Source organism: Panthera uncia, chromosome E3, assembly GCF_023721935.1.
Source record: "Panthera uncia isolate 11264 chromosome E3, Puncia_PCG_1.0, whole genome shotgun sequence".
NCBI lineage: Eukaryota > Metazoa > Chordata > Mammalia > Carnivora > Felidae > Panthera > Panthera uncia.
In genome coordinates this window covers 34802922-34822255 of record NC_064815.1, presented here as the reverse complement: position 1 = coordinate 34822255, position 19334 = coordinate 34802922, and the positions used below count along the sequence as shown (strand labels likewise).

Here is a 19334-nt window from a genome sequence, read left to right as displayed (position 1 = left end):
GCGTGAAGGGCAGAGCATCTGAAGGAGGCCGACCCAGACCAGGGCTCTGCCATGACCCTCGCGGATAACACCGTGGGCTACTTTACAGCAGACATGACACGTGGGGATGCCAAGGGCCGCCCGAGGACATTTCTGCGAAGACTTGGTAAGATGGGCACAATGCCGGAAGCTTTCAGCACAAACCTCCCTGTCACAAACCAGGGTCTGATCGTGGCATGGTGTGGCGGTGGAAACTGGTTTCACAACCCATCCCCAGGAATTATGTTCAGTCCCAAACCATGCGAGGTGACTTCCCAAAGTTTTAAAAACTTATCTTGGAAGATACTATTTTCTAAACACGTTTTAAAGAGCTATGATTAATGATACATTTCAGAACATCTCTGTAAATAACCAAGGGTCTCCTACCTTGCCACCTTCCTGCTGGAGAGCCGCTTCGCTGGACTGTGCAAAATCAAAATAAACAGGAAAATCGTGTCAGAGAACAGGGAGGAAGGGGAGGAAACAGGAAATTCAGGCTGAAGAGATACGGGGATGGGGCATGTTCACAAGCGTGCAGCACCCGCCGAGACCAGCGCCATACACAGAAAGGCCTGCTCAGCAAAACATTCAGGGACACGGGGGACAGTCCCAGGGCCTCGCCAAGTCCCGTTTTCCCACTCCCAGAGGTCCCAGATGGAGCCGCGACCAGACCTTAGCTCCGAGGCCGAGCCCAGCACCACACCCACCGGTGGGCTGCACGAGTGCCACGTGCCAAACGCTTACCCTCCAATCACTTGGCCGTCAGAGGCCCCACATGAAATGTGACGTAAGCCTGTTTGTGACAGGAAAGTTCGGACTCGAACTTTAACTCAGGCACTGAAACCTCATGTGCCTGGGCGGTGATCTGGAAGCCCTTCCCCCTGCCGCCTTGGGACCCATCGTCCGGCTGACAGAATCCTCTGAGGTGGCAAAAAAGGCCAAACTTACCTTACCTCTCATTGCTGAAGTCCCGAGTTTTATTTTCAAAGGTAACTGCTAAGCTCCCGGCCTCAGCCCACGAGAAGACACACGCCCTCTTCCAACACAAGGACAACCCTCGTCTCCCACGCCAGGAACCAGACCCATGGCGTCTCCCTTCAGCTTGCTCATCCGAGACACGCCTGTGATTCCCGCACAGTTCGGGCAGAAAAACCTACACTGTGTCAGCTACCAATTTACGGCCACCCACTTCCAGACTCTTCCTCCCCACTTATTCTGTGGAAAAGGATTGGGGCGTTTTTCCCAGTCTTCCTTTGCCGTGCTCTGCCAGCAGAGGGTGCTGGAGAGGGCCCTCGTGGGAGGGTCCCCACGTGTCCTCGGCTACACCTAGCTTCTGAGAGACACTGGTGGGGCTCACCCCAGATCCTGCCTGGCAGCTTCCCCAGGGGCCAGCGCCTCCCCGGGCAGTTCTGCCATGGAGTGCCTCCGGTACAGGCCAGAGGGCAGATTTCCATCAACTTCTAGAAGGTAAATTCCCAGCAAATTCCACGGGTGTGCCGTCAGGGGGACACCCGCTGCCTGGCCTCTTCACAGCTGCTGTTCCCGCGGGGCCCTCATCGCTCCATCCCTTTGGGGCTACTCACTCATCACACTCCTCACGCCCACTCCTGTGTGTCCCCTCTCCTGGCAGGGCCCCGACTCACACCACACATGTCACCCTAATATCCTGGGGACTCCCTGAGGCTGATGGGACAGGACAGACTCGGTTTACTTATTCAGGGGCTGCACTGCCAGTCCAGTTTTGAGGTTTATAATTTGTAAATAGACCTTATTACTCTTAACTTCTTAGTATTCTTAATTTCTACAAAATGAATTGTTTTCATACAGGCGGTAAGTACCTGGAAAGTATGATCACTGTGGGCACATTCCGAGGTTCACTGGGTAGAAAATATAAACGACATCAAAGCTTCCAAACACAGTTGGGACTAAATCACCTTTCATCATCCACAAACCATAACCAAATACATTTATTTTGAGACAATTTCTTGGAAACCAACAAGCAAGATTTATATCTCCTTAACTTCAGTGTTCAGGACAACTTTCCTGACAGTTGTGTCTCGATGAGAATAACGATTTTAACGGCACATGAACCCACCTTGGTAGGGTCTTTCTCAGGGAATGGCTCAGACTGGACAGAAGGCCCCACTGGACTTGCCGGCCACACTCAGCCACATCCCAGGCTCCCCCTCTCAAAAGGGGACCCTAGAGAGGCGATCCTGGCCGTTATGCGGCAGGTTCTCAACACGGCAAAACATCACTTCTGCATCAAAAGTCTTCAGAAATGAGAGATGAGACAGGTCTTCGTGCTTACTCTCAAGAACAGAGATGGCATTCCTGTACTCAAACCCACTTAGCAGGACAGCGGTCTCCATTTGGGAAAGACAGGTGACCCCTCACCAGTCGGGTGGAGGGACCTTCCTGGAGCACTGAACACCCAGCTAACCACATACAAGAAGACTAGTTTTCCCTACGGAAGAGCCCAGTGGGTCTTCGAAATCCCTAGTTGCCACAGTTCCCCCAAGTCTCCCTGGAAGGCTAGGTTCTCATCGGTACTGCTGGGACCTCCCCCCAGACTCCCCTCTGAGGCTTCCGACTGGCCACAAAGAATCTTCTCCACCCAACTGGGCATTTGCTGGATTGCGGTCTGTGTGGTGAGTATTGCACAGAACGGAAGACAAAGGGGTGAAGACATCAGATGTCCTGAGCTGGAACTGGAGGCCGGTCAAGAGCACAGCAGGGCTCTCAGCCACGGGGACCCACCAGGAAGACAGAGCTGCCCTGGGCTGAGGCCCTAAGGGGGCAGGCTCCTCAAGACAGAGGAGGAATTTTTAGAAGACTACTCTAGGGGCGCCTGGGTGGCTCAGTCGGTTAAGCATCTGACTTCAGCTCAGGTCATGATCTCGCGGTCCGTGAGTTCAAGCCCCGCGTCAGGCTCTGGGCTGATGGCTCAGAGCCTGGAGCCTGCTTCCGATTCTGTGTCTCCCTCTCTCTCTGCCCCTCCCCCATTCATGCTCTGCCTCTGTCTCAAAAATAAATTTAAAAAAGTAAAAAAAAAAATTAAAAAAAAAAAAAAGACCACTCTAAACAGGCTGAAGCTGTCAGGATGGCTTGCCCTTCTGCCACATTTTATGTAACCTCCCACCAGCCATGTCCCGTCTTTTTCAGACAGCCACTTGAGATTGCCGCCTGGGAGCCCACACCACTGACCAGCACAAACCATCCCTTCCTGCCCAGTGTGAGAGCTCTTTGTGGGTTACTCACCAACTCTGCTGGCCTGGGGCCTAAATCAACAATATGCTCCATGGACGTCAATATGTGCAAGCTACTCAAACATGTTTTCTTTAACTGGAGGGTGTGAAGCTGTGGGGATCCAGCAAAAGGAACGGTCTCCTTCTGGAGCTCCAACCTGAGTAGGGCTGGGTACAGATGGCTGAGAGGGAGGCTAACACTCTGACACAAACCAGAACTGGGAGACGGGGAGGAGGGACAGACCGGGGATGACCAAGGCCAGGGAGCAGCAGGCACATGCCGGGTCCCGGCTGCTTATTTTGAAAACAGGGTAGCAAAGTTGGCACCCTGGGTGTAGAGATTACTTAAAAATAAAAATCTTAAGGGCACTTGGGTGGCTCGGTCGGTTCAGCATCGGACTCGTGACTTCAGCTCAGGTCATGATCTCATGGTTTGTGGGTTCAAGCCCCACACGGGCTCTGTGCTGGCAGTGTGGAGCCTGCTTGGGATTCTCTCTCCCCCTCTCTCTGCCTCTCTCCTGCTTGAGTGCATGTGCTCACTCTCTCTCACAATAAACCAACAAACGTTTTTAAAAATATATTTAAAAAAAATAAAAAAACTTTAAAGAAACAACATATAGAGGAAAAAAAACCCCAACAACATAAAGTAGTAAGTTCAAGGAAGAGCTCACTGGATGTAAACATATACTTCTGAAAGCTGTTACGAATTTGTTTTTTTTAAAGACCAAATCTCACTTTAAATTTCCCAAAGCTCTTTCGAGTGACTCCCAGTTAAAGAAACCTTTTAGTAAAATGAAACATGTATCTCTTTCCGGGGGCAGACTCTCTTTCGTACGTTGGGTTCCCTCTCCCAGGACACACAGCATGGGAAGGGAGTCTCCTCCCCTGGGAACAGAAGCAGTGGCTCAGGCTGCAGCACACACCCAGGGTGTCACATGCACAGGGCGAGGAGGGCAGACGCTCAGCACATGCAGGGTTGGGGAGGCGGGGGGCAGGGGAGGGGTCCTGCCTCCGGGCTGCGGTTCAGCCCAGCCGAGCGAGCAGCGCCTCCAGCCAGACCCACTGGCAGGAGCTGTGGGTGACTGGAGTCTCCCTCCCACTTGAACAGAGCAAGGCCAGGCACTAGTCAGTTACCTATTCTTTTCAAGATCGTTCAGGCGAGCAGAAAGATCCTCAAGGCGGTTGATTTGTTTGTGGCACTGGCTACAGTAAAACTCAAAAGCCTCATCAGTGAGGATGCTGTGCAGCTTTGCGGCAAGCGGATCAGTGCTAGAAAGACGAGAAGTGTCAGTTCAGAAGACAGCGAGGACCCGTCAGGTTATCTGTGACCCCACAGAGGGGCTGGACAAAAGCACTGTGTCAGGCTATGGAACATTCTGGCTCTTGCTTTTAGACTGCTGTGAGCCCACCTCCCTCAAGCGTCACCTCTAGGACCGGTGACACACACCAGCTGGAGCAGTGAGGGGACTTGGCCACACATCTGCTCCTTCCTGGTCAGGTGCTCAGAGGAAATAGGTAGCCCATGGGCTTCATTGTAAAACACAAACTCTTCTTTAACAAGAAGCGAAATGACTGGAGATGCTGCTGCCTTGTCCTTTGTCAAAAACACACCAGTGTGAGAGCAGAGCACGCGTCTCCAGGTGGGGCTTAACTTACTGTACTGCAGCTCCTTTACTCGCTGCTCTAAAGCCCACCAGTGTCAGAACTATGCATAGATGACGATCACCAACAATTCTGTCATTTTTAAGGCCTTCATTAAAAACTCAGGATTCAGGGGCACCTAGGTAGCTCCAGTAGGTTGAGTGTCTGAGTCTTGACTTTGGTTCAGGTCATGATGCCACGATCCTAAGACTGAGCGTCGGGCTCTGTGCCGAGCACGGAGCCTGCTTGGGGTTCTCTCTCCCTCTCTCTGTGCTCCCGCCCTGTACACGCACACGCTCTCTTTCTCAAAAATAAATTAACTGGCTAAATAAAATAACTCAAGATTCTGTTTTCCTCCCTGTGATCTAATTTAAATGGACTTTCACAGCACTGGCGGGACACCCACTACAGGAAGATGAAAGCAGGAAGGCAGTGATGTCCTTGAGACATTAGGACCTGCTGGCTTTTGGAAGCTGGTTTGGAAGTTCCATGTGAAGACAGGTTGAAGGGAAATATTAGTGGTAGCGCAGAAGTCACACCTGAGACAGAAAATACTGAAAAGGCTGGCTGGGAGGCACAGACGAGCAGACCAGAAAGACTCCCCAACTAGACAGACACGGGGTTAGCAGCGTCCAGTCCTTGGCCTCTGCCTCACACCACCACGAACACGCACGTGGAAAGAAAAGCTGCTAAAACCACGCACATATTTCGCTCACACCAACTCCCAGAGGCTCGCCACAGAGGCCCTCTCCCGGGCCGCAGGTCCTCTGGGCCAGGGCAACGGTCTCGGCAAAAGAAGGGCCTCACGGCTGCAGGTTCAGAGATACTCGGCTTCCGCTGTCGGCAAACAGAGAGGGTTTGAGGAACCTGGCGCCAAGCGGATCCGCGACTGGCGCAGAGCAGCCGCTGAGCCAGGCGGGACCTCGCTGGCACAGGCAGGCACGTCCTCAGATGGGCCAGTCACCAGCAAAAGACTGCCAGGTCCACAGGTCCCTTGTTTGGACACACGCGGAGCCCTAAGAGAAAGGTGGGCTGGAGAGGATCTACTCCATGAGCAAAGGTCTCACCCTTTAGACCTAGCACCTCGGCCTACTCATGCAGAACGTTCCAGACAATTTGGGCATGAATCCAAAGAATCACTTGCGATGTTAAAGCCCCCGCAGAGGCTGATCAAAGGGTACAAACGTGCAGCTCCAAGAGGAGTAAGGTCTAAGGCTCGAACGTAGAACGTGGTAACTACACGGTATCGTGTACTTGAAATCGCTGAGGGCAGACTGTAAACGTTCTCTCTCACATACACGTGTACGCACGGATACGTACACGCATGTTCTCACACACATGTACACACGGACACACAGGTGTTTTCTCTCACACGTGCACACACAGATACACACGTGGTCTCTCACACGTGTACACACACATTCTCTCACACGTGCACATAGATGCATGATGTACATGTGGTCTCTCTCACACGCGTACACACATGTACATGTTCCCACACATGTACACGTGATGGTCTTCCACACGTGTGTACACATGGACACACACATACATGCTCTCGCGCGTGTATGCCGATACATGCATACATGTTCTCTCACACACGCACATATACACGCACACGTGGTCTCACACATGTGTGCGCGGAAACACACACATGGTCTCACATGTGTTCATACGGATAGTCACACATTCATGTTCTCCCACATATGTGCATACATGCACACATGTTCTCCGACATACTTACATGCACACGTTTCCTCACACGCGTGCACGCACACACACATGCCAGGGCAGTGCAGGGCTGCATTACCTGGGGGTGAGGAAAGCGGGGTCTCTGCAGTCATGCTCCCCATTGCAGAGGGTCTCCAGGGACAGCTCTGCCTCACTGCCCTCACCATAGTCCTCAAAATGCTCCTCGCCACCTATCACCGTGACGACGGACTGGCTGTGCAGGTGGGATCTGCAAAGGCAACACAAAAGCAACGCACTGTGACTGGTGGCTCCAGAACCGATGTTGTGATGGCACCTTCCAGCAGAGATGTGCTACTAGCCACAGGCTGGGGTTCAAACACTGTAGTAGCCACATTAGAAAGAAAGAAATGAACAGGTGAGATTGATTTTAACAATAGATTTTAACACATCCCAAATATCATCATTTCAGAAGCAAGACTCTTTATTCTTTATTTTGTAACAAGTATTCGAAACCGGGAGTTCCCGGTACACTTCGGCGCGTCTCCTGCAAATGCACCTGTGCCCGTACCAGCAGCTGCTGTCTTCACACAACTGCTGGAGAGTGTGAGCGCAGACGTCTGCTGGGATGTCAAGTTCAGAACAGCAGGATTCCAAGCAGGGAAGGTAAAGGGTTTGCTAGCACCCATCCTTCTGAGACAGAGGTCACTCCTGCACACCCGCTTTCCAGAGCTTCCAGAGCACTAGGTGCCCCGGCACCGCCGGAGGCTGGCAGAAGCCGAGCCAGTGCTGGGAGGCCCGGCGCTTCACCAGGGACAACAGGAAACAGCTGTGGCTCCACCAGCACCTCCACCAGGGCTGGATTAAGCTCATCACCACTGACGGGCACACGAATCTGAGAGCTTTGGAAAGGGGCCTCGGGGAACCAAGTGAGGGTCTCACAGGCAGAGTCAGGGACAGAAATGGGTCCCTGTGCACGCCCCCAAGACCATCACGGCTGCTCAACCCTCGGAGCGCGCGCCCACTGCCCACCCAGAAATGCACGTGCCCAAAGAGCAGTCCTGAAGCCACTCAGGACAAATCCCGTGGTCTTACACACACTCGCTTTCAGGAACAAGGAAACCTGAGTAAACTGAGATGGGGATGATCTCACTTCTCATCATCCTGAGGCATATACATAAACACACTGAAATTCAGATACGTGGACAGAGATACTATATTCAAAGACTGAAGATCTGACAATGTGAAGATGTTAATTCTCCCCAAATTCATCTATAATGAACACAACCCTAACCCAAATCCCAGCAAATGCCTTTGTCCTGAAACCAACAAGCTGATTCTAAAACCCACGTGGAAAGGCCAAAGGGCCAAAAGGCACCAACACAGCCTCGCAGCCTTGAAGAACAAGGCTGGAGGACTTACACAGACAGTACAATCTACAACACGCTGGAGTACAAGACTATGTGGTACTGATCTGAGAACGGACAGAACAGAGTGCACAGTCCAGATACAGCTCCACACACTCAGCCACCTCGCAGGACCAAGGTGACACCAAACAGCGAGGGAAGGAGGAATCTGTTCAAAACTGAGGCTGAATTGAATGGATACCCATTTGGGAGATGACCCCTATGTCACACCACACACAAAAAGTCAGTTATGGGGAGATTACAGATCTGAACACAGAGGTGAAACAAACAAACAAAAAGCTTTTAAAGGAAAGCAGAAGTAATCATAGTTGTGTGAAGTAAGCAAAGATTTTTTTTTTTAATGTTTGTTTTGAGAGAGAGACAGAGAACGAGCACGAATGGGGGAGGGGCAGAGAGGGAGACACAGAATCCAAAGCAGGCTCCAGGCTCCAGGCTCCGAGCTGTCAGCAAGAACCCAACGTGGGGCTTAAATCCAGGAACCATGAGATCATGACCTGAGCCAAAGTCAGACACTTAACTGACTGAAACACCAGGCGCCTCAGTAAGCAAAGGTTTTTAAAACAATACAGAGGTGCTAGCCACAAAATAGGAATGGATGAACCAGGCCACAGTAAGATTAAAAACACATGTTCCTTGGGGCACCTGGGTGGCTCAGTCGGTTGAGCGTCCGACTTCGGCTCGGGTCATGATCTCACAGTCTGTGATTTCGAGCCCTGCATCGGGCTCTGTGCTGACAGCTCAGAGCCCGGAGCCTGTTTCAGACTCTGTGTCTCCCTCTCTCTGACCCTCCCCCGTTCATGCTCTGTCTCTCTGTCTCAAAAATAAATAAACGTTAAAAAAAAAACAAAAAACACATGTTCCTCAAAGACACTAGCAGGAAAGTGCAAAGGCAACCTACAGAGTAGGAAACACATCCCTGTAATACACATCCCAGAGAAAGCACTCATATCTAAAATATATAAAGAATCCCTACAAATCAGTAAGAAAAAGACAACCCAACAGATCAGGAGAAGCCAAATCCCATCCATGGCCTGTTTTGGGAAAGTAGGAATGGGACACAGACACGAGCTGTGCCACTTTCCACTTCACAGCAGAACTTGGCTGCTGAGACTATACAGCTTGCAAACCAAAAAGTATTTATTATCTGGCCTTTTACAGAAAAAGTTTGCAGATCCCTGCAATAAATAAGTGGGGCAAAAGACTTGAACAAGCACTTCACAAAAAAGGATCTTCACCAAATGGGCATTAAACGCAAGAAAAGGCACTCACCAAGGAAATGCGACTAAGAATATCCCACACCAACACTGAGCTCCATGCCCTCTGGAGAAGGCACACGAGAAGCCCCATCCGTACCTGTGTGGACTGCAGTTGGTGTGGGAGCCTCACAGCCCAACACGCACATGCAGCACTGTCCCACTCCTGGGTACAAACAGGCCACGAGTCACGTGGTGTTTATAGGAACTTTGTTCACAGAACCAAAGCTGTAAACCCGACCCAAATGGCCACCAACAATGAATTCAAAAGCTGCAGCACATTCATACAGCGGAAAACTCTAGTAATAATGAAAACAAATAACTGACAACTATACAAAAATTTGGATGAACCGCAACAGCCACAACATGAAGCAAAAGCAGCCAGGTGTAACAAGGCTACAATCCTGTGTGGTTACTTTTTTTTTTTTTAAGTTTATTTATTTATTTTGAGAGAGAGTGTGTGCACACATGAGTAGGAGAGGGGAAGAGAGAGAGGGAGAGAGAAAATCCCCAGCAGGCTCTGCACGGTCAGCATGGAGCCCAACGCGGGGCTTGACCCCATGGACTGTGAGAGTAAGACCTGAGCAGAAATCAAGAATGAGCCACCCAGGCCGCCACTGGGTAGTTACTCTTCCTAAGCGCCAGGCAGAGGGCGCCTGTGAGGCTGCTGGCGGGTCCGTATACCTATGACGGCTGCACTCACAGGCCAGTATGCCATACTTCAGTTAAAGAGAAAAAAAACAAAAACTCTGTGAGGGCCAAACAAAAAGTGAAATCAAATAAAACAGGCAAAACAAAATAAAACCAAACCACTTCCAAAGCAGCTAAGTATGACGGCTTCCCACACAGCAGAGGCAAACTGCCACCTAGAACCTGTCGGACCCTGCCCTCTCCCCTCGCTGGTCTTCAATCACAGGGGGACGCCTGGAGCAGGGGCGGGGAGGGCGGAAAACAGATCTGGGCAGGGGTGCGATAAAGACAAGTGGGTTCTAAGATCCTGCTGGGAGATGTGCCCTGAATATGGTGTCCTGCCCTGGTTTCTAAGAACTTCGGTGAGAAATCCAGGATCAGGTTTCTCTCTACAGCCAAGGAAGTTGTGCAACATGTCTAGCCAGGGTCATCTGTGGCCAGCAGGAGGAGCACCTCCAGGCAGGGAGGTCCGTGGGGGCTGGGAGCCCGCTCGGGGCCACGATGAGCATGGGCTCATCCCACAATGACTGCACAGCTCTCTGATACCAACCCGTCCAGAAACCCAATCTGCCCTTCGGGCACAGCCACTCGGTTGGTGTCTTGCAACCAATGCTCGTGCTGTGCAGGGGCAGGGTACTGACCTCCCTGGGAGCAGTAGCAGGGCGCCGTGGCCAGGCTCCTCCATGGCGTCCAGGCACTCGGAGGGCACAGCTGAGCCACCGGCGCTGTCGGCATCCCCTTCGGCTTGCAGCTCGGGGTGCACCAGGGTGCTTGTGTCCTCGTCGGTGAAGGTCTCACACTCACTGTAGGTGCTCTCGGAACCCATGTATGCGCTGTCTGTCACCTCGTTGGCCTAGGAGAGAGCGCCAAGGGTCAGTCCCACACCCTGAAATGATCACATGTCAGTAAACCCCGACGCTCCACACAGTGCTCTGCTGCAGGCATCGAAGAGACAGCGTGGAGAGACAGCCTCTCAGGCAGGGCCCCCAAAGCATCTCTAAGCAGAAACGTTAGCTTACAAAACAATCCAATATTTTTGAAAACTGAAACATAGCACATGTTCCAAAGCAGAGTAAGTACTAAAGCAATTTTGAAAGTTAGTTGTAGAGGTTACCTAAAACAGGAGGTATCCAACACCGTAGGATTAAGTGTGAGTGGAACCACCCATATGGCTACCAGCACTGAAATTATTTCTATCCAAAGAACAGTATAAGAACATGCGTTTTTCAATTAAAAAGTCACCATCAATATGTGTTATGTGTGTTCAGGTTACTGCTTTGAAATTCAAGTACGTGGTCCAACCTCAAAATTCTAACCCGTCAGTTATTTAACCAACCCACTGTGTTCACTGGTTAAAGATCTTTCCACAGAACCTACCTTTATTTCCACTCTTATGGACCCAGCACCCAGCACAGGGTCCGGCAGCGCAAATGACTTAAATCCAAAGAACTATTCAACAGGCCATTTTCAATTTATAACCTCAGCTGTAATTCCAATGCAAGTGCACTGGCTAGGGAAAGGAGCCAACATTTCAGGCTCAAAAGAATCTGAGGTTAACCACTTGCAAACAAGTGAGATTCCAGAAAAGGAGTTGGAAGAAAGTGCATTCTGTCCAGTTGCTCTGGTGTCACAAGGGGACAGTGTGCTCAGATGTGCCTGGTAACAAAAAGCCCCCCATCCTCCGCTAGCTTTGAGGGCCTCTCCTGGCTGCATTCCCGGGGCGCCTTGTCCCATCGAAGAGGCGTGAAGGGCCCAGGTCGAGCTGGCAAGAGCCGAGCATGCCAATGACAGGCCAGGGTCCATCTGTGGTCCACCATCCACCAGCCCAATGCCCCTGCACTGGGGTCCCAACCACTCTGAGTCCTGTCAGGTGGGACTGGGATTAAGAGACCACACAGGCAGGTACAGAAACTTGGAGGACTGTGGGGCCCGCGAGTCCCTGGGGAGGCAGAATCCCTGCCCAATGTCTGTAAGGCCAGAATGAAACAGAATGATGTGAGAGCAGGCACTCATTGACGTTACCTATGTTTCCAAAGGAAAACCAAATCTTCCTTGGAATCTAAGGCAACTAAGGAACTCCTAAAAAGCACTCACTTCAAAACCTGAAACCAGGAAATCCCTTTCAGAGGCATGGCCTCTAATACTGTTTAACATCACCATCAATGAGCAGGTACCACTTTCTGCCAGGTTCAGGGCTGGCTCTTTGCTCCGCGGATGGGCAGCATGGGCAGAGACGGGCAAGGTGAGCTAGGCAGGCTCCTCAAAGTCGGGGCTGGCCCACAGGGTAGGCACAACAGAGCAGGCACAAAATTCACAGCCAATTCCTGGCTTCTGCTGAGGGGTGGCTGCTGGTTTACTGCCCAGGTGACACCGCACACTCACAAAGGGGGGGCTGCCTGAGACTCACCCAATGGCGGGAGGAAGACCTCCCCCATCCCCTAGACTTCAAACAACAACAAAGACCAGTGTTGGCTATTAGTATCCAGACGAGAACCCCTAAAAGAAAACACTTCCTCATCTGCAAAACAGTCCCACGCAGCCCTGCTCACCTTGACTACTTAGTCCTCACACTTGGGAAGCCAGCAAGACCCACACCCTCCAATCCCCACCAAACAGGTCCATCAAGGGGCCCCCAGACAATGACTGGGGACCCTGAGATGATTTCCTAGACGGAACAGGAAACAGACTTAACTCCTGAGGTCAGCTTTTAAAAAAACCAACGAACCAGCACCTCTGAAAAGCATGACGCTCCTCTCTGGCCCTCATGGACTCCATGCCCTCGACGGGCAGCTCAGCGTGTGGCAGGGGGCTGAGGGCCCTCTCCCCAAGATGGTCCTGTCTGGCCCGCATGGACCCCCTGCCTTCGACGGGCAGCTTAGCGTGTGCCAGGGGGCTGAGCGCCCTTTCCCCACAATGCTCCTCTCTGGCCCACATGGACCCCGAGCCCTCGATGGGCAGCTCAGCGTGTGCCAGAGGGCTGAGTGCCCTCTCCCCAGGAAGGGAAGGAGGGTCCAGGCACTCGGGCCTGTCTCTTCTGTGTGCAAGGAGCCCACCCGAATCGCACAAGTGAGGCTGGGGCTGTGGCCTAAACCCTCCCTGGGGCTTGGCCAGGACAGTTGGGGGTGCAAGTCCCTGTCCACGGACACAGAAACAAGGAGGCAAAGGCGTCACAAAGCGGCCCGCCGCAGGCTGGGCATGGAACTCTGCTCTAGGGAACTCACTCACCTTTTAAACAGGTAGGGCAGGGCAGGGCGAATGTTCCCCTCCACCCTCCACTCCTCGTTCCTCAAGCAAAGCCATTCCTCCGACACAGGACAAAGAGATGAGCCCTGTTTCCCATTTCACTGAAGGCTTCATATCTGCACTTACACTCCAAATTATAAATAAATAGTGTCCCGGAGGAGGTCGGGTCCTGGAGTGTCAGGCACCCGCTGGGGGTGCTGAGCTGCAAATAGCCTCTTACCTGGCGGTGGTCAGAGCCTCAGGGCACAGGAGCTGCGTGTTCTACACCTCCTCACCCCCTGAGGGTCAACTTTTACAATTCAAGAATGCCCTGAAAAAATCCCAGCAAGCCAGGCAGTTTTCCTGCCTGCAGCAAGGTAAGCATCTGTCTTTTCAGAGAAGCAGGCAGAGCTCACCTCGGGGGTGGGGGTGGGGGTGGGGGTGGGGCAGTCTAAAGACACGGGACAAGCTCACAGACTTGCCCCATCAGCTCAAATTTGCTACCACAAGGGACCCAACTTTGCCCGGAAGCACACAAATCTATGCTATCCACTTTCAGAGTACTTATAAACTCACAGGCTGGGACGAACTCACTTGAAAATCAAGTGCACCTGGACAGCTGCGCCACACGCTAGCACTGATGTCACCGGTTACAAGGAAGCAGGGTTCAGAGCCACCGGCGAGGGGCTCCCATGTGGCCAACACTGCCCGGGGTCCTCACTGTCCAGGTCATGGCCCCTCTGTGGGATGGTGACTGTTTGTTTCTGTGACCTGCGGGCGCTAGCCCGGGCAGCCTCAGTGGGCTCCACGCACCAGCCCCAGGAAGGGCACGCTCTCCGAAACAGACGCCCTCCCCCCAGAAAATACTCAGAATTCCTCCCACGGAAATACTGGGGACATCTGTCCAGATCAGTCACTAGCTTCGTTCGACTAACCTTGCGGCCTTCCTATCTGCAAGTGGTGCTGGCGTTTCAGCAAAACCTTCGTGCTCCCCTGAAGGTAACAATGAAGCCTCAGAAAAAAGTTTAACCTGCTCCCAGACACGCTCCATTAAGCGTCCTGCTGTGCTGACTGGGGGAAGGGGGACAAAGTTCAGGAAGTGTCCTTGCTGGGTTTTTAACAGTCACTCCTCAAAACAGTGGCTTTTGTTCTTGACTTTCAAACCTCTGTTGTAACAGTTTACAGAAAAGGCATGGTCGCCATCATTTTATTAAGGAAGCTCTTTCCTCTAGGGGCCTTGGTAGGAGGAGGGAGGGACAGAGAAGGCACAGCAGGGACAGTTCTTATCATTTCTGTTTGTGCCAGTTCTCTGACCCTCCCATGGTCATGGCCCTTCCAGAAACCCTGGGGGCAGAGCTCCACCCCCGCCTCCGGCACGCTGCAGGGCCTGGGGCACTCCTCTCCGTGTGCCTGCCTCGTCCCCTCCCCTCCCCGCTGCCCTCACCCCGCCCCCACTCCTCAGGGAGGTCACATCATAACTCTCCTAGGGGTGACTCCAGCAAGGAGCCGACAGGAAGCGGCGGGGGCGGGGGGAACAGGACCCCAGAGCAGCCCACCAGTGGACTGCAAAGCACCCCTGCTCCCACACCGTTGCATGCTGGGCCAGAAGTCATTACAAAGCTTATTTATCTCTGAAGATCACCAGAAGAGGTAAGATTTGCAAGTAATGCCCATATTTTCCACCCATATTTTTACTGAAATTTTTTCTTTTAAATGTTTTTGAGACAAAAAGTGTGTATGTGCACACGAGGGGGTGGAGGAGGAAGGGCAGAGAGAGACAGGGACAGAGGATCCAAAGCAGGCTCTGCACTGACAGCAGCGAGCCCAACATGGGCCCGAACCCATGAACCACGAGATCACGACCTGAGCTGAAGTCAGAGGCTCAATGATGGAGCCACCCAGGCGCCCTTGAACTTGGAAGATTATATGACATGCAAGCTTTTTTAAAAGAACATCTTTCTAGAAGTTTCACAGTACCTGGTTCCGGTCCCCTGAAAGTTACACCTAAAGATCATAAAAAGACACGGAAGAGCCTTTTTTTTTGGGGGGGGGGGGGGCCTTAAATGCACATTACTAAGCAAGAGAAGCCAGACAGCAAAGGCCACACACTGGATTCCAACTCTGTGACATTCTGGAAAAGGCAGAACTATGCATACAGCATAAGGTCAGTTGCTGCCAGGTGCTATCGGGGAAGGAAGGGTGAGTCCAGGAAGCAGAGCGTGCGGAAGGCAGTGAAACTCCTTGGCAGGATACTACCCAGGGGACACATGACCTTGTCCACTTGTTGAAACCACCATGAGGGAGCCCTAGTGTACACTGTGGGCTTTTGTTAACAGCAACAGATCTGTACTGGATCATCAGTTATAACAAATGCACCACACTAATTAATGCAAGACATTCATGATGAAGGAAACTCTGTGTGTGTGTGTGTGTGTGTGTGTGTGTGTGTGTGTGTGTGTGTGTACAGGGGAGAATGGGGACTCTCCGTACTATCTGCTTCATTTTCTGAAAAGCTAAAACTGCTAAAATACAAAGTGTATTAATTTTTTTTAAGTAACAAAACATAACCGCATCCTCCTTTCTGAAAAACAAATTAGCATCCTTTGAAATTTGCATTCTTTGAAACATCGGGTTCCCACCATGCCTTCCAAAGGTGACAAGCGAGCGCAAGGCGGGAGCTGGTACCCCCAAGGGTACCACACTCCTGTGGGCCTCGGGGATCCACCTGCACAAGGACGGGAAGATGCAGAGTTGGACAGGACCCCCGGGCCTGCTCTGCTCAGGGTTCAAGAGGCAGCCCCAACATCAGAGGCTCCCACACTTCTGGACCAAATGAACTCTTGGAAGTACAAAATGTGTTGATGCCTCCTACTACCCTGAGGGACAACCCCCTGTATCAGTGTCCTGGGGCAGCCACATCAAATGAGCACAAACCGGGCAGCTTCAAACAACAGGAATGTATTCTGGCCAGCAAGGATAAGCTCTTCCTGAGATTCCAAGGGAGGCTCCCTCCTGCCTCGTCCAGCTCCTGGTGGCCCCGACTGCATCCTTCCAGCGTCTGCTGCATCAGCACACGGCCCCTGTGTGTCTTTTCCTGGCTTCTAAGGACACCAGTCATTGGATTCAGGGCCCAGCCTACTACCCAGAATGATATCATCTCGAAACCCTCAACTTATTACATCCACAAAGACCCTATCTCCAAATAAGGTCACGTTCACAGGTTCCAAGTGATCGTACCTTTCAGGAGACTACCATTCAACCCACTGCCCCCACTATGATGATCCAGCAGAAACCTGAGACAGGGATAGAGCAGAAGATCCTGATGTAGGTGCTCGGGCTCCGCTGGGAGGGGGGATAGAGTCTGATGGTCACTGACTGCAGGAGTGTTGTGACCCCTCACATGCTCTAAACAAGGAAAGAAGGACTCCCCTGACCTTAGGTACGTTCCTGGAAAATTCAAGGTGTGTCAAACTGCACAGAGGCTTCTCCACCTTGCTGGAAAGGGAGCCAGCCCCGCTCCAGTCCTGAGAGCAGCCACCCTACATCACAGGGTCTGGCAGCCCATCTGAGATGTGATACATCAGAATCCTGCCCTCCTGCAGCCCCTACTTGGCCACACGTGCCCCATGTGACATCTGGTGCCCAGTGCCAGGACCGGGCCTGACACCCCACAAAGTCACACGCAAAATGAACACACCAACCTCACCAAACAGGATGCAAGGTGGGATGGTCCCTGCCCTCAGGAGGCTCACACTTGGCTGGTACTCTGGGACAAAGCTGTGGTGAATGCTCCCAGTTGGCCCAGAGGCCTATGCCAGCAGACGAGACCGTCAGAAAGTGAACCTATGTTATCTGAGGTCTGACCAATACCTGGAGCAGCCTCTCAGAGCCAGGACACAAGACCCCAAAGGAAAGTAGTGAGTCCCTGTGGACTGTGAGAAGCCACTCTGTGCAACTCCCTCATTTTACCAAGGCACCAAGGCTCACAGCCACCGGGTCACAGCCTGGCCCTGTTCCCTGCACCCCTCTGAGCAACAGAGGACTGAGGGGCTGGTGGCTACCATCACCACCTTCCCCACAGCTCTTCAGGCGCTCAGGAGTTTCTAATGTATTTTTTTAATAAGAAAAACTGCAGGTCCAGCCACATGGGCTGTCCCAGCATCTGCTCACCCCTCCAACGGGGGGGGGGGGGGGGGGGAAAAAAAGGGGGGGCCCCCCCCGTGGGGGCCCCCCCCCCCCCCCCCCCCCCCCCGGGGGGGGGGGGGGGGGGGACAGAACTGTGGTAGTCTCCTGTGACTGTGCTCACAGACCTCCGCCCTGCCATGCAGAGAGCAAAACACCCACAATTACAGGGGACACCATGTAACCATAGCAACCCTGGAGGCAGGTGGCAAAGGAGCACGAGGTGTTACAAGTCCCTAAACCCCAAAAACGACTTGAAATTCGGTAACATGAAAACCTTACACAAGACCTCTGCTCTGGCCTTGCTTGGCCAGCCTGGCAGAAGGTGACAGCAATAGCACCGGAGAGCCCTACCAGCCCAGCCCAGCCCAGCTCTCTGCTGACAACAGGCCCCAAGGGGACCCCCGTCAATGATCTCAGGTGAGCAGTGGTGGAGCAGACACCTGCCGACCCTCTGCCACAACCAGGAGCCCCCCCAGAGGCCCTGGCCGCACGCACAGGGCTGCAGAGTGAGCCCTGCCCTGCCCTCCCTGCCACTTCCTGCAGAAATATCCCCGGTACCACTAAGTGGAGCGGGATTCAGAGGGCAGAAAGGAAGACGTGTCACATCAAACTCCCTCTCAGCCCCTCAGTGAGAACCACTTGCCTCAAAGGTAACGAAGTCGTCGAACTCATCGGGGCAGGCGGGCGGCTCCTCGTCCTGGGCAGGTGCGACCCCACACAGCTGGCCATCAGACTCTGCAGGAGAGAAGACCCAGTACTCAGCAGGAAGCCTAGACCAGCCCCAGAGGCCATGGGGGAAGGCGCCAGAAGGGTGAAGGCGAGCCCTGCTCGGGACAGCCAGTGAGAAGCCCAGGGGAGAAAGAAGCACGTGCCCCCTCCCCCCAGAGAGGTGGTGTAGAGGCAGAATGATAAAACGTTTGTTTCTTTAGACCCCCAACAGCACTGCAAAAGAGAAGGAGCAAGATCTCAAGCCCATGACACTGTTCACGGGCTTTAAAAAGTATCAGGTACCAGATTTAAACTTTTTAAAACTGTGTGTGTGTTTGGGGCCATGTAGGTGTGATGGAACTATACCAAAATAGCATCTTGTGCTCGGTGTTGGGCTCGCTGGCAGTTTTTATTTCCTTCATTTTTGTTGAACTTTATGTTTAGCAATAAATGTCTTATCTCATAATAAAGAAAATTTTAAATCCAAAATAAAGGGGTTAGTGGACACACCAACATACCGGGAGGTGAGCCCAAACTCCATGGGGTAGAATCCCCTGCGTTCCAGACCCTTGCACACCTCACCCCATATACCTCTTCATCTAGCTGTTCCTTTGTAACCTTGTGAGTAAACTGCTAATGGTAAGTAAAGTGTTTCCCTGGGTTCTATGAGCCATTACAGCAAATTATCACACCTGAGGGAGGGGTACTGAGGACCCCAGATTCATTGTCAGGTCAGAGAGAAGTGTGGGTGGCCCAGGAGGGTGAAGTGGGGTCTTCACGAACTCTGACAGCTGGTGTCAGAGCAAATTAAATTGTGGGACACCCAGCTGGTGTCCCCAGAGAACTGGAGATCCCAGAGAACTGGAGAATCACTTAGTGAGGAAATCCCACATACTTGGTGTCAGTGTTATGAACAGAACACAGATCATAATAGGAATTACTTATTTAAAATACATCACTTAGGAGCGCCTGGGTGGCTCAGTTGGTTAAGTGTCCGACTCTTGATTCTGGCTCAGGTCATGAGCTCACGATCCGTGGGACTGAGCCCCGTGTCAGGCTCTGTGCTGATAGCGCGGAGCCTGCTTGGGATTCATTCTCTCTCTCTCTCTCTCTCTCTCTCTCTCTCTCTCTCAAAATACATAAGAAAACTTAAAAAAAATATTTTAAGTACATAAGTTATTTAACATATCTCACATGATCTAACATAACATCAGTCCCTTATTTATTTTTTTAAGTAAGCTCTATGCCCAGCG

General features: G+C 52.3%; 1 protein-coding gene across 1 annotated transcript in view; it reads right to left on the bottom strand.

Annotated features, from left to right (window-relative positions):
• RAB11FIP3 (RAB11 family interacting protein 3) overlaps window positions 1–19334 on the bottom strand; it is a gene marked incomplete at its 5' end in the record, with an annotated part of 83710 nt that overhangs the window by 12621 nt on the left and 51755 nt on the right. Inside the window, 5 exons of the mRNA XM_049639135.1 lie at window positions 406–441; window positions 4401–4535; window positions 6718–6867; window positions 10608–10819; window positions 18017–18108. Coding sequence (XP_049495092.1) covers window positions 406–441; window positions 4401–4535; window positions 6718–6867; window positions 10608–10819; window positions 18017–18108 — 625 coding nt within the window. The remainder of the gene's footprint in view (window positions 1–405; window positions 442–4400; window positions 4536–6717; window positions 6868–10607; window positions 10820–18016; window positions 18109–19334) is intronic.